This window comes from Arachis stenosperma, chromosome 1 (genome assembly GCF_014773155.1).
Source record: "Arachis stenosperma cultivar V10309 chromosome 1, arast.V10309.gnm1.PFL2, whole genome shotgun sequence".
Lineage (NCBI taxonomy): Eukaryota > Viridiplantae > Streptophyta > Magnoliopsida > Fabales > Fabaceae > Arachis > Arachis stenosperma.
This window is the reverse complement of record NC_080377.1, coordinates 74,749,910-74,763,999: the sequence shown is the minus strand read 5'-3', so window position 1 is coordinate 74,763,999 and position 14,090 is coordinate 74,749,910. Positions and strand designations below refer to the sequence as shown.

The 14,090-nt window shown below is 31.1% G+C and overlaps 1 protein-coding gene across 1 annotated transcript in view; it reads right to left on the bottom strand.

Annotated features, from left to right (window-relative positions):
- LOC130981202 (uncharacterized) overlaps positions 1-10,343 on the bottom strand; it is a 34,785-nt gene extending 24,442 nt beyond the window's left edge. Inside the window, exons 1-7 of the mRNA XM_057904815.1 lie at positions 10,042-10,343; positions 9,865-9,916; positions 9,700-9,727; positions 8,970-9,057; positions 8,678-8,745; positions 8,413-8,482; positions 8,194-8,232 (exon numbers count right to left, since the gene is read on the bottom strand). Of these exons, the coding sequence (XP_057760798.1) occupies positions 8,194-8,232; positions 8,413-8,482; positions 8,678-8,745; positions 8,970-9,057; positions 9,700-9,727; positions 9,865-9,916; positions 10,042-10,333 (637 nt within the window). The 5' untranslated portion in view covers positions 10,334-10,343. The remainder of the gene's footprint in view (positions 1-8,193; positions 8,233-8,412; positions 8,483-8,677; positions 8,746-8,969; positions 9,058-9,699; positions 9,728-9,864; positions 9,917-10,041) is intronic.
- Positions 10,344-14,090: the final 3,747 nt, after the last annotated feature.

The window sequence follows — 14,090 nt, the reverse complement described above, 5'->3', positions numbered from 1 at the left end:
GGAATACCACAGACAAGGTTTAGACTTTCCAGATCCTCATGAATGCCGCCAACAATTCTAGCTTATACCACGAAGATTCTGATTAAGGAATCTAAGAGATACTCATTCAATCTAATGTAGAACAGAGGTGGTTGTTAGGCACATGTTCATGGATTGAGGAAGGTGATGAGTGTCACGGATCATCACCTTCTTCATAGTGAAGCGCGAATGAACATCTTAGATAGGAACAAGCATGTTTGAATGGAAAGCAGAAATAATTGCATTAATTCATCGAGATGCTACAGAGCTCCTCACCCCCAACAAGAGAGTTTAGAGACTCATGCCGTCAAAGAGTATAAAATTCAGATTGAAAAATGTTATGAGATGCAAAATAAATCTCTAAAAGTTGTTTAAATACTAAACTAGAAACCTAGGTTTACAGAAAATGAGTAACTAGGATGGATAAAGCAGAAATCCACTTCTGGGGCCCACTTGGTGTGTGCTGGGGCTGAGACTTAAGCTTCTCACGTGCCTGGGCTGTTTCTGGAGTTGAACGCCAAGTTGTAACCTGTTTCTGGCGTTGAACTCCAACTTGCAACCTGTTTCTGGCGCTGAACACCAAACTGCAACATGAAACTGGCGTTGAACGCCAGTTTAAGTCGTCTATCTTCGCGCAAAGTATGGACTATTATATATTGCTGGAAAGCCCTGGATGTCTACTTTCCAACCCAATTAAGAGAGAGCCAATTAGACTTCTGTAGCTCCAAAAAATCCATTCTGAGTGCAGGGAGGTCAGAATCCAACAGCATTAGCAGTCCTTTTCTAGCCTAAATCAGATTTTTGCTCAGCTCCCTCAATTTCAGCCAGAAAATACCTGAAATTACAGAAAAACACAGAAACTCATAGTAAAGTCCAGAAATATGAATTTTGCCTAAAAACTAATAAAATTATACTAAAAACTAACTAAAACATACTAAAATCTACATAAAATTACCCCCAAAAAGCGTATAAAATATCTGCTCATCACTCATACATGTTCACCACATCCCTATCAAGCCTAAGTAGCTTAAGAGCAACACCACACCAGGAATCAGGCTTTTCCCAGTAAAAATCCTTTCAATGAATGTATCCCAAATCCTTGAATAACCCCTCCATGAAAAAAAGGTTCAGTGTATCCACATTGACTCTCGGTATTAAGGACATTTGACCACCACTGTATACTATAACCCCTTTTGAATTTCTCTCCAACCTCCCCCTATTGTGATACACGAGCGTGATGTGACTTGATATCTACGGAGAAAACAAAACTCTCATAATCACTACTAAACCCAGAAAACCCTCATTTTTTAGGACAATCATTAACTAGTAACTAAACAAAAATCTAATAGCATGTTCGATCATAATCGGTATAGTCAGAAAAAGAAAAATTAGTACCTTTTGATCGTCGCTGACTCCAGGACGTGATCGTCACTGTGGTGGTATGGGTTGCCTTTTTCGAGTAAACTTGCAAAGTACTCCTCCAACAATCAAGTGAGCGAGGACTTCAGAGCAATGGCATTGCCTCTCTGCTAGGGCTCTCTAACTCTCTCAACGTGTAAACTCTCTTACATTGAACAACAAACGACCTTGACGCTTCATAATTCAATTAATGGAGGGTTTCCAATTAATTTTGTTTTATAATTTAATCATTAAAATAAATAGTTTATTCTGAGTTGACACTAAGGAGACACCTCACTCAAACTAACGTTTCCAGTAAGGAGTAAAGATATCCACATATCCACTCAAACTAACGAGGCCACATGCCGATGGCCAGAAGGGTGAATGTGTCCACCGGAGTGTATAAATCAAGGGAGAGAATGGTTTGGATTTTTAAAAATTCAAACTGGATCCATTTCAAAACTAGTTTTGTGGTTCATGAAATCAAACCGAAACTGGATTGAAGAGAAAAACCAGTTTTAAACCGGTTTTAAACTGGTTCTAAACGTGTTTTAAACCGGTTTTAGAATTTAAATTTAGTTTTACTTACAAACTGGTTTTAAATCCGGTTTTTTAATATCCAAATCTAAAATCTATTTTTTTTTAATTCCAGTTTTAAAACTAGATTTTTTAACCAAAAATTTAATTTTAAAACCAAAAATTTAATTTTAAAACCAATTTTTGAAAATCCAGTTTCCAAACCAAATTTTTTAACAAAAAATCCAATTTTAAAACCAGTTTTTAGAAATTCAATTTTCAAACCATAATTTTTTTAAAAGTAAAATTAATAGTAAAGTCATTTTAAAGTGTATAGGTTCATTACAACTAGAATTTGGTTCTTTATAAATCTAATGACAATAACTAATCTATATAATATTTAATCATTCTCAAAATATCAATAGCATACCACCAAAAAATCTCTCTAAAACAACAAACACAAAATATCAAAATATGCCAAGTTGCCAACAAAATCATCAAACAACCACAACCTTTGAGGAAAATATATCTGCAAATAACAAAATATACCTTTGTTATTTTAAAGAGTAAATACCCTTTCTGGCCCCCGTCTTTTTTGAAAATTGACAAGTCGCCTCCTAACCTTTAAAAAATGACAAATTGGCTCCTGTTTATTTCTTCTGGCCCCTGTCTATTTCTTCCGTTAGATACACTGATCCTTCTGTGGCCAATAGATAGGGGTCGATATGTCTAACAGAAAAAATAGACAAGGGCCGATTTGTCTAATAGAAGGGTCGATGTGTCTAACGGAAGAAATAGACAGGGGTCAATTTGTCATTTTTTAAACATTAGGGGACGACTTGTCAATTTTCAAAATGGATAGGGGTCGAAAAGGATATTTACTCCATTTTAAAACAAATCTTTGAATGAAAGTATTAAACCAAATGAAAATACTAAGCATACCTAGTCATCATCAAGATTATAAATTGATGCCACCATAGAACAAGCACCATCATTAGAGGAAAATATATTTGCCAAGGGAATCAAATTAATTATCAAGTCTATATTCAACAACTTTTAATTGGTAACTAAAACCGAAATTCCTCTAGAAAAAGCACGAGTAGAGGCAAATGGTGCTAACACTGTGACCCAGTGGCAAGAAGCACGAGCAGAGGCGAATGGAAAGCTCACACCTGTGACGCAAGTCGGCGAGACGGAGACGGTAAAATCAAAGGATGATGACGGAGAACGAGAAAGGAGAAGACCGAAGGCAAAAGAAGAAGACGATACGGTTGAAGGAGAAGCGCCGAAGGAGAAAATGACACAGTTGATTTGTGCGTAACTGCGTATGTAGTGTGAACTAGTTCACCGAATTAGGGTTTTTCCAAATTTGGATCCTAATTCGGATTTGAATCCATATCTGGATTTAAATTGGTTAAATGGTTTGGATTAAAAAACCAAACCATAAAATTGATGCAATGTGGTTTGGATTTTTTTTATTTAAAATTGGTTTTCTTAAAATGGTTTGGTTTGGATTGGGTTTAAAATCCAAGATTTGGATTTTTTTGCCCAGCCCTATTATAAATACCATGCACGCGTGACTCATTAAATGAATCAAGTGTAGTCGTGTCCAGCGTGTAAACTTTCAGGTGTATTTTTGTCCCTTCTTCCTTAATTAATTTAGTCCTTATATAAATCTCTTTTATTTTTTCTTTATCATATTAAATTTCTAATATTTCTTAATCCAACTAATTTTAATCTGATTTTTTATACCTTAATAAACAAAATTTTTTCAGATAAAATAATAAAATTAATCAAATTATTACAAAATTATTTTTTTATTTGTATTTTTAGATTTTACATTTTTTAAATTCTAGTTCTTTTGTAGTAATTTTTTTTATATAAATAGTTTTATCAAACTATTTTTAATTATATACTAAAAGTTTTAATCTTTTAAATCTCAGTAAATATATATAGTAATTATTTTAAAATTTTAATCTTTTGGATCTCACCTAAAATTTAATCCAATCTATTACTATTCGTCCATTTTTATCTTTCTATATTTGTTTTAGTCCAAAATTCTTTTTAATAAATTAATTTTTTTTTAATGACAATTGAAAAGATATAGAGAAATGGAAATAACTAATTAGTAATAATATTAAAAAAAAAGCTACATTAAGATATTAAGATTTAACAAGTGATCTCACAAATTGATTTTTCAATTATTGAGTTCTATCACATAAGTTAAACAATAACAAAAATTATAAATTTTAAAAAAAATAAAAAATTTAAATTTTAAAATAACTAATTATTAAGTTTTATCATATAAGTTAAACAATAACAAAAATTATAAATTTTAAAAATTAAAATATTTAAATTTTAAAATAACTAATATATTTATTTAGTAAGATTAAAAAAAATTTTACGTATATAATTAATAATAGTTTGATAAAATTATCTAAACAAAAATTTTTACTAAAAAATAAAATTTAAAAATATAAAATTTTAAAATACAAATGACAAAATAATTTTGTAATAAGTTAATTATTTTTATTATTTTATGTAAAGAGAATTTTGTTTATTAAGAGATAAAATATAATATTAAAATTATTAGTATTAAAAATATTTAAAATTAATTTTATGCAGAAAAAATAAAAGCAATTTATATAAGAACTAATTTGATCAATTTTTAAAATTTTAGGGATAAAAATGACTTACATGTATTTTTAGAGACTTATTTGACTCTAAATAAATTTATGATGTATCAGATAATACGTGACATGTGGCATTAACCTACTACGTTGTCATGTTATGTGGCACTTAACATTGACACATCATCATCTAACTAACGCATGGACTAATTTGACTTACGTTTTATCTTTTAGGGACTAATATGATTAATTTAATCTTTCAGGGATCAATTCAAAAAATGAATAATCTTTCAAGAACAAATTTAACTATTAACTCTTATTTATTTATATAAATTCAAAGTAATTACTAGTAATATTTGAACTCTTTTTTTATCATTTATTTTGTTTATTAAAAAAAGAGTATTTATCCATTATAGTCCCAAAAAAAATTCAGACTAAATATTTTAGTTTTTAACTAAAATTAATTAGTTTCGTAAATCATATTGATCCCTGGTTCATTTTGTTCTATCAACTCCTAATAGAGCTATTCTATGTGTCACGTTAAATTGCCACATCAAATATTAAGTATCATGTATACGATGAAGACAAATTACATTCATTATCAAACAAATTAATCCCTAAAATTATTCATTATAAAAAAAATTAAGCTATTATTGTCATATTGGACTTTTTCATTGCCAATATATCTCTCCTTTACTAGCTTAAAAGTTCTATAAATTATTTTGTCATAGCATATCACATTTAATTCAATCTTTGTGTAATCAAATAATGCCACTCCATGTGTCAAGTGAGGCTAAGTAAGGAACCTCTTTTTCAATTTGGTTGTCACTCAACTTTAATCAATTAGACTAGATCCAAACTCCCTTTACACAAATGTGATTTGGATTATAAATTTTGATTTGAAAATAATCTCTTGCACTATTTCGAACACAATGAATGAGCCATGGATATTCATTTTGTAGATTTTTTATATTATTAATTGTTACAAAAGTTTGAGATTGAAGTCTTTCACTTCTAATCCTAACATCCTTCATATTACTTATAGTCAACTATTGTGAGTTTTTTTGTGTTTCAGTCTCAATTATCACTTTCTATACCCCAGTTTTAATGGCTGCTTTTTGTGTTTTTTCATTCATTTTTAGTGGAACTCTATTAGCATTATGTTATCCAGCTCTTCCAACATTAGTCTCACTCCCTCTTAACCTTGTGCTTCGACTTAATCATTTCTATGTGATTAATTGCCTATGTTGTGGTAGATAGTAAAACTAAGAAAAGGTAAAAGTGATTTCTATAGCTATTGCAAGATGATTTGGGTTATTGTGTTATTGAAAGGTGAAATTTTATCTCTAATTAGTAAAAAATAGACTTTTTAACTTGAAACTTTTTTGGTTGTAATAGTCTAATTTTTTTGATAATAAATATTTTTGAAAACTGATTAAATTAATTGTAATTTGTTTAAGGATCAATTTGTCTACTTTGTACATATAGCACTTAATGCCTGATATGGCAACTTAACGGGATACGTGGGATAACTCCGTTAGGAGTTAACAAAACAAAATGAAAAAACTAATACAATTTACGAAGTTAAATATTAGAGACTAACAAACTAATTAATTTTAATTAAGACTAAAGTTTTTATTTATAATTTTTTGGAGACCAAAATAGATAAATACTCATAAAAAAATGATTTTTTCATCTTTTAAATTCACAGTAAGCAGTTCTTTTAATTTTATATGCATTAATAATACATTAAAATTAAAATTTCTCATTTTTATTCTCTTGACAAATATTTTTAAAATTTTTTTAGTTAATTTCTGATAACTAATACTTTTCGCAAGTATTTCTTAAATAATAGGTACATTTGTTTATTTATCTAGTCCGCCCGAAACCCGGCCTCTTTGAGTCGTCTTCCAGTTTGAAGTTATTTTTTATAATAAAAATATATATTTTAGAGTGAAATTAATAATGATATATAATATTTTTATATTTCAATTAATACTTTTTATATTATATGACATTATTTCTGTTTTAAAATAATCTATTTTGATATAAATATAATATAATATTTGTTAAATTTATTTTTTAAAAAATAAAATTTTATTATTTTAATATATAAAATTTATAAATTAACATATACTAATTTTACATTTCGATTTATTTTAAATTATTTTCGAATCGAAGTAAAATAAAGCTAACGATTTTTTAGAATTGGCTCAAAATCTAATTAGACCCCATCCCATCTTTGCCGGACCCATGAACAACCCTAGTACGCTTAAGGTAGAGTAACTTTGTCTTCGATTAACGTAATCTATAGTAATATTGTTGTGTAGTGGATGGCGAGTGATGACCAAGTTGTGGGTTTTACCCACTTTACTTAAGCTTCGTTTCTTGCTTAGGTGTGTTTGGGAAACTCGTTGGAAGGGAAGAAGCACGTTTAAATTTCTTGAAAGTTTCAACTTTTGGTTTGGCAACTTTTTTTCTCATGAACGCAGAAGTGATTCTGCTGCCAAAACCAGCGTTTACAAGAAGCAACTATTTTTAGCTTCTGCGTTTTCTTAACGGGCTTTTAGCCATAGATACTAACCTTTTATTTACTTTTTACCAACTTTATCCTTTGTATATGTTATTGTATTATTTATAAAATTCTTATTATTTCTATTTATATGAGCTCTAATTTTCTATTATTTATTATTTTTATTTTTTTAACTATTTGTTTGACATTATACACTTTTATAATCGTGATTTTTATGTATTATGTTTGTTATTATCTCTTTATAATATGATTTATTAATTCTATTAGATAAAGTAAATTAAATAAAAAAATTAACTGTAAATAATAATAATAGTAAAAAATTATAACATACTAAAAAAAGAGTACTAAAAATACTAAAAATATATTATATAAAAAAATCATTAAGAACTTTTAGATTTGTTTCAATCACTTAATTTTTTTTATTATTTTCAGTACTATCTTTTATAATTGTAATTCTCCTATACTATATTTTAGTGTATTTTTTTATAATATAGATTATGATTCCATTAAAAAAGATAAATTAAATAAAAAATTAATCATATATAATAATAAAATCATAAACGTTGGATTTCAAATTAATATTAAGAATAAGATTATTAATTTGATCTGCAAGTTGATGCATTTTACTTATCACTACTATGTACTATCTTAACAAATGGAAATCTATTTATTATCATTAGCAATTGTCTTCATTACACAAGTAATACCTACATATGCATTTTCTCAGGGCTAATTACCTACATATGAATACCAAATGGCAGATGACCAAATGCTGATATTAATAAACGATGATCATATTCACTGCAATAAATTAATAATCACAGTAAGGAAAGATTCACGAACAATTATAATTATAGAAATAGACAATTGAAAAGAATTGATAATAAATTATAAAATTATTAATTTTAAAATTAAAAAAGATAAAATTAAAGTTTCAAACTCAATAAATTAAGAAAAAAATTGAAAATAGATATTAATATAACATCAAATTATTAATAATAAAATTATAAAGATAAAATAAATAATAAATAATAAAATAATAATTTGTAAAATATAATAAATTTTAGAATTAAAACCATCAAAATCAAAATCGGTTACCTGCACCGCCTGTTGGAACATCTAAGGTAACCGGAATCACTGCACAGGTAACAAATTCTGTTGGTATTTATTTAACTCTAAATTGACACCACTAAATCAAGTTAAAAAATCTTTAACGTTGTATTTTAGTTTATTTTCTCCTCTTTTCGGTATAAAAACTTCATACAATCGTGATTCAAACATATAAATTAAAAAAAGCTACTAGGTTCATAATCTTACAAAATATTTTGCCATCACCAATCTCTCCTGTCCTTGCCGCCTCAATAATTTTTGCTATAACATCTTCAACCTATGAACATGCATCATATACAGAAATCAGAGATGTGCAGAAATGAACATTCTTTTTTCTGTCCAAGATTATTGATGTGATAAAAAAATCAAATAATTGACATTTGAGAACTATTTCTCCCTTTTCTTTCCTACAAAATTCCATTAACAAGAAAAGTATATAATAGATTACAATGCCCGCCAAACGTCTAGATACCTGATGCTTCCTCACCACTATTTCCATCTTGACTTTGGGAATAAAAATGTCTTCAGAAAATTCAGAGCCTGCAACAAACAAGTTTCCATTAAATGATAGGTGACTTGTATGTAAACATGTATAGTACATTGACCACAATTACAAACATAGAACACAATTGAAGTATATTGGTCACACATGCTTAAATGATCACACACAAACATTTTAGTTTAGTAAAATAATATATATTTAGAAAGCATAAAATCAGCTATTTCAACTTGCAACGTTAATGAACAGTCAGCTGCAAACTTACCTCCTTGCCTTTCTTTTGAACCACCCTGAGAACCAAAGCCCCTAACATCAGACACAGTGACTTCACGAATTCCCATTTTCAACAATGCCTTTCACATTAAGAAGAAAAACACGAACCAGCCATATCACAACTCAATAAGCTTGGTAAATCTAACAGTAAAATGCAACTGAAATTAAATGCATACAAGCAATATTTAATTAAACCAATAGTTCGAGAAAGTAGTTGCTCTTTTTTACCTATAGTCACTAAAGCATAACCAAGTTGACTCCGTTCTATACATATGAAAACATGGTAAATTGCTGAAGAAAATTGGAGCAGAGAGCTAACTCAGAAAATTTCAAGAGGATTCTTGAGTGTGAAAGTGAATTTGCAAGTGGATATTATGCACATCAGTATGCGCTTTATATACAGGCTGCATGACAAATAAGTTAAGCTCAAATTTAAATGTGCATGAAATCTGGAAGTAGGTTTATTCTGACTAACTATCAGATATCAATAGGCAGGTACTAAGAAATTATAGCAGTATTTTTAGTTCTTTAGATCCAAAACATTTAACAATAATAAATACCGTATACAATGTTTTTTAAGCTCAACATTAAAATGCATCGGTAACAAAGTGAAGAGTTGTGGTGATAATGCATATCTATATGTAATGCAGCGGAAATAACAAGATCCACCTCGCATTGCAGAGAAATAAATGGCGATGATGAAAAAGGGGAAGATGTCTCACCGAAGAAACCTTAGTGATCCGCCATGGCCTGTTGCATAGGACAATTGACAGCTTAAAAAACGCAGCTAAGACATAAACACGTAGCTATAATACAAAATACGCATGCTGAACGACTACACCGTAAATCTCTTCCATGAACATGAATGAGAGAGAGAAGGTTATAACCTAAGAATGGCTTCCACTCTGTAGAAATCAGAATCTGGAACATACTCAGGCACTGCCACAGAAAGAAATAGAGAATAAGCAACAAACAGATTTAGCAATAGAACAACAGTTTCATTCTTAGAATTTGTGAATATAAATTATAGATTATTTTTTTTTCCATTCTACATGGATTTGTACCTGAGGGAGTCTGAGCCCTGATTATGGGAAGAATCCCGGCGGCATTTCCAGCCTTGCGTGCAAGAACCACGTTCCGATGAGACTCTCGGAAGCGCGTAGGGATAGCACCGTAACCTGCAAAACGCAATTGAGCTTCTCTCAGCTGAAAACTCGGAGCCCCAAATAAGTGCGTTCTCCTGATCGCGGCCATCGCTGCTTCTTCTTCTTCTTCTCTCCCTCTCTCTCTCACAGTCTCACTCTCACTCTCACTCTCGCTAAAACGCGAGCGGTTAAAATGAACATTTATAATCATGGAGAGGATAGTGAGTAGGAAGTTCTAGAAGGTAACTGAGGTGGCTGGCAGTACGGTTGTCAGGAGTTCCCGCCAGAATTCTGTTATAGAGTATGGTGAGGTGCTGAATGAGTGAGTGCTGTGTGAGTGCTGAGTGCTCTGTAAATGTGCGAGGGACGGATCGAACCCGCCAACCCAAGCCAAAAATGATTTTATTTTATTTTTTATTAACTAAGAAAATTATTAATACTACAAAAATTAATAATTGCATAATTTTTAAACATATTTTATTATTTTTATTTTTTTAGTTATTAATTTTATTTATTTTATTTTATATCATATGTTCTAAAATATTTCTAAAAATAAAAGATGATTTTATTGATAGATATTATTTTAAATAATTTAATTAAAATTAAAAATTAAAAAAATAATAAAAAAGTATATTATAATTTGATTATTTTTTATTAATATTTAATTTTTAAATTTTTTTTATTAATTTTAGTTAATTTTATTAATTTTTTTAAATTGTTAAGCGAATTAATCCACCAGCCCGTCAACTCGCCTTTTTTGATTGCGAGTTGGGGGCTAAATTTTCTTGTTTTTCCATTGCTAAATCTTTTAGTAAACTGTAATAAAAACGTCCCTCCAATTTAGGTCTTTCTCCTCCCTAAATTGTTGTTTGAGGTTAGTTTCAATCTAATTTTCTCACTTTAGTCGGAAAAAAAAAATAGAGAATATCTTCTATTTTCACTAGCTTCACTATAACATTTTAATTATCCTAAGCCTTATCTCGCATCGTAAAGCAAAGGTTAATCAGAGGTTACGACAGTTCTAAGCTCATATATATAATATATAGAAAAAATTGATATAGTTTAGAAGCCCGATGAAGGATATAGCACAAAAACAGAGTTTGAAAAGCGCAAAACGTACACACGAAGCTACTAACTTAACGCACAAGAAAAAGATATAATATAGCAAAAGATAAGAGTATAATAGTATAAAGATTTAGCCACGGCTTGCGGAGTTTAAGTCGGCTAGTTATATATAGACAGTACAAAAATCCGAAGTTAAAACAGCTTATACAAGTTTTTCTCTCAAAATATGCCTCTAGGCAAAAATAAATACAAAAGATGAGAGACATATACAAAATAATCAAAAGACATCCAAAACAGAATGAAGATCCTCCGCTCTGTCACCACCAAAGCAACTCACCGAGTTGGATTGCGACTTGCATCTAAAAAGCAACAACAGAATATGGTATGAGAACCGGAGGTTCTCAGTATGGTAATAGTGCCCAGTGATGTAAGATATAAGACCCCGGGACGTCAGAAAAAATCCTAGAACTTCATATCCATCACAAGATTCAAGCTTAAAGCATAACTAAAACAGTAAAACATATCTTAAACCATAACATAATAAACTGGGTACTCTATCTTAGGGGATTTTCTACTCTAACAGTTCTCCGTTGTTACACAGCCTTCACCAACCTATCCTCCATGCGATCCCATCGCCACGGCCTTCCGAACCTCCTCAATCCCAGTAGAAAGCACAATTAGTTACAATGCAAGTAAAACATAAGTATAGGCATATATAGCAAGTAATTCAAGTATACAATTAGACATGTTATACAATTAGGCAAGCAATTACAAATCGGCAAAGCAAACAAACAGATAGAAGATGCATATGATGAATGCTTGTCCTATTGGCTGTGATATCACATTGTCGGTTCAACTGCCAACTCGACATATCTCCATGGAGATGTCGCCCTTCGGAATCATGATTGGGAACCCCCCAAGTTATGGTGCTTGGAACACCGTCCAGGATTTTGTTCCTGCACACTCTAGTGATCCGAAGGGATGCGAGCGGGATACTCTTGCCATGGACCTCACATGTTAACGCAAGTGGGACGAATCACCGCCCTTATGCCGCCGCCGCTACCTTGACAGGAGGGATCCAACCGCCGTCCCTACCGGGCGCATAATATCTCAAAAATCTCATTATAAAACAATAACCCAGTGGTTTTCAGAAAACATTTTTCAGTATAGCATGGATCCATCATTTTATTCCGAGTCCTCGACTCATCTCAACCACTGTCAATTCAACATTTCCATTTCAAACTCATTAGTTCATCAATTTCTCAATTCATATATCTTTCTCCCTTCCCATTCCACCATACCCATCTTCAGTACACCAGAAACCTAGCCTCTGTTCTCTAACTTTTCAAAGAAATACCAAGTAAAATTCCTAGGACCTTTCCCATGCTTTTATACCCAAAAATAAGCCAAAGAATCTTAAAAAGGTGTCACAGAAGTTTACAAGCTTGTTGGGAACGTGAAATAGATCAAAACAGAATTTTAGTTGAAAAATAGGGCATGTGCGTATGCACAGGGGTGTGCGTGTGCACGCCCAAGGAGAATTTAAAAAATGTGCGTACGCATAGAGGTGTGCATACGCACAAGTACCAAATTTTACAATTTGTTCGCTCGCACAAGGTGTGCTAGCGCCCTCAACAGAATGCCCTTGCCAACGTGTGCGTGCGCACAGGTCTGTGCGTGTGCACAGGTTGTAAAACTCTATTGGTTATGTGTGCCCACAGGGTGTGCTAACGCTCCCATCAATAGCCATGTCTCCGTGTGTGCGTGCGCACAAGGCTGTGCGTGTGCACACAAACCAGAAATCACAAAATTCTGCAACATTGCAAAATTTCAGATTTTGACACCAAACTTTGCATAATCATATCTTTTCTACCGAATTCGGATTTTCACAAAATTTAAACCATTTTAAAGCTTGTTCAATTCCTTTTCATTTGATATAAAATACATTGAATTTCAAGCATGGTAGTTAAAGATATGATTTATTGAAGTTCATCAAAATTTCAACTTTACCAAAAGTTCACAACTATCAATTTTTCCAATTCCACAACCAAAATCAATCCAAAACTACACCAAACTCCAATCTACATCATAACTCACCCTTTGTATCACATTCCACCATCCATATCAAATTTTCTGTCACATTTCATTATTCTCTATATAACATTATAATCAATCCTCCACCAACACAATTCATCAACCATAAATCAATCAACACCAAACCTCATACTCAATCTCATTTCATCTCAATCTAAATATTTCACAACATCTTTATCATTTCAACATCATAATTCATCAACATACTCAAAAATCATCAATTCATCATGAATCATCATAAATCATCATTCAACCACTCAACAACCAGTTCAATTCACCCTATCATATGGGTCACTAGTCTAAGTGTCCAGAAATATTATATACTACATAGAGAAAACTGAAATCATACCTTGGCCGATTTTCAATATGTACCAAAACCCAATTGAGCACAAGTAAGCTTTCAATCACTGATGAGCGGATAATTTGTACGCTTTTTGGCATTGTTTTTAGTATGTTTTTAGTATATTTGGTTGAGTTTTTAGTATATTTTTATTAGTTTTTAGTTAAAATTCACTTTTCTGGACTTTACTATGAGTTTGTGTGTTTTTCTGTGATTTCAGGTATTTTCTGGCTGAAATTGAGGGATCTGAGCAAAAATCTGATTCAGAGACTGAAAAGGACTGCAGATGCTGTTGGATTCTAACCTCCCTACACTCGAAGTGGATTTTCTGGAGCTACAGAAGCCCAATTGGCGCGCTCTCAACGGCGTTGGAAAGTAGACATCCTGGGCTTTCCAGCAATATATGATAGTCCATACTTTGCTCAAGATTTGATGGCCCAAACCGGCGTTCAACGTCACCCTCAGAATT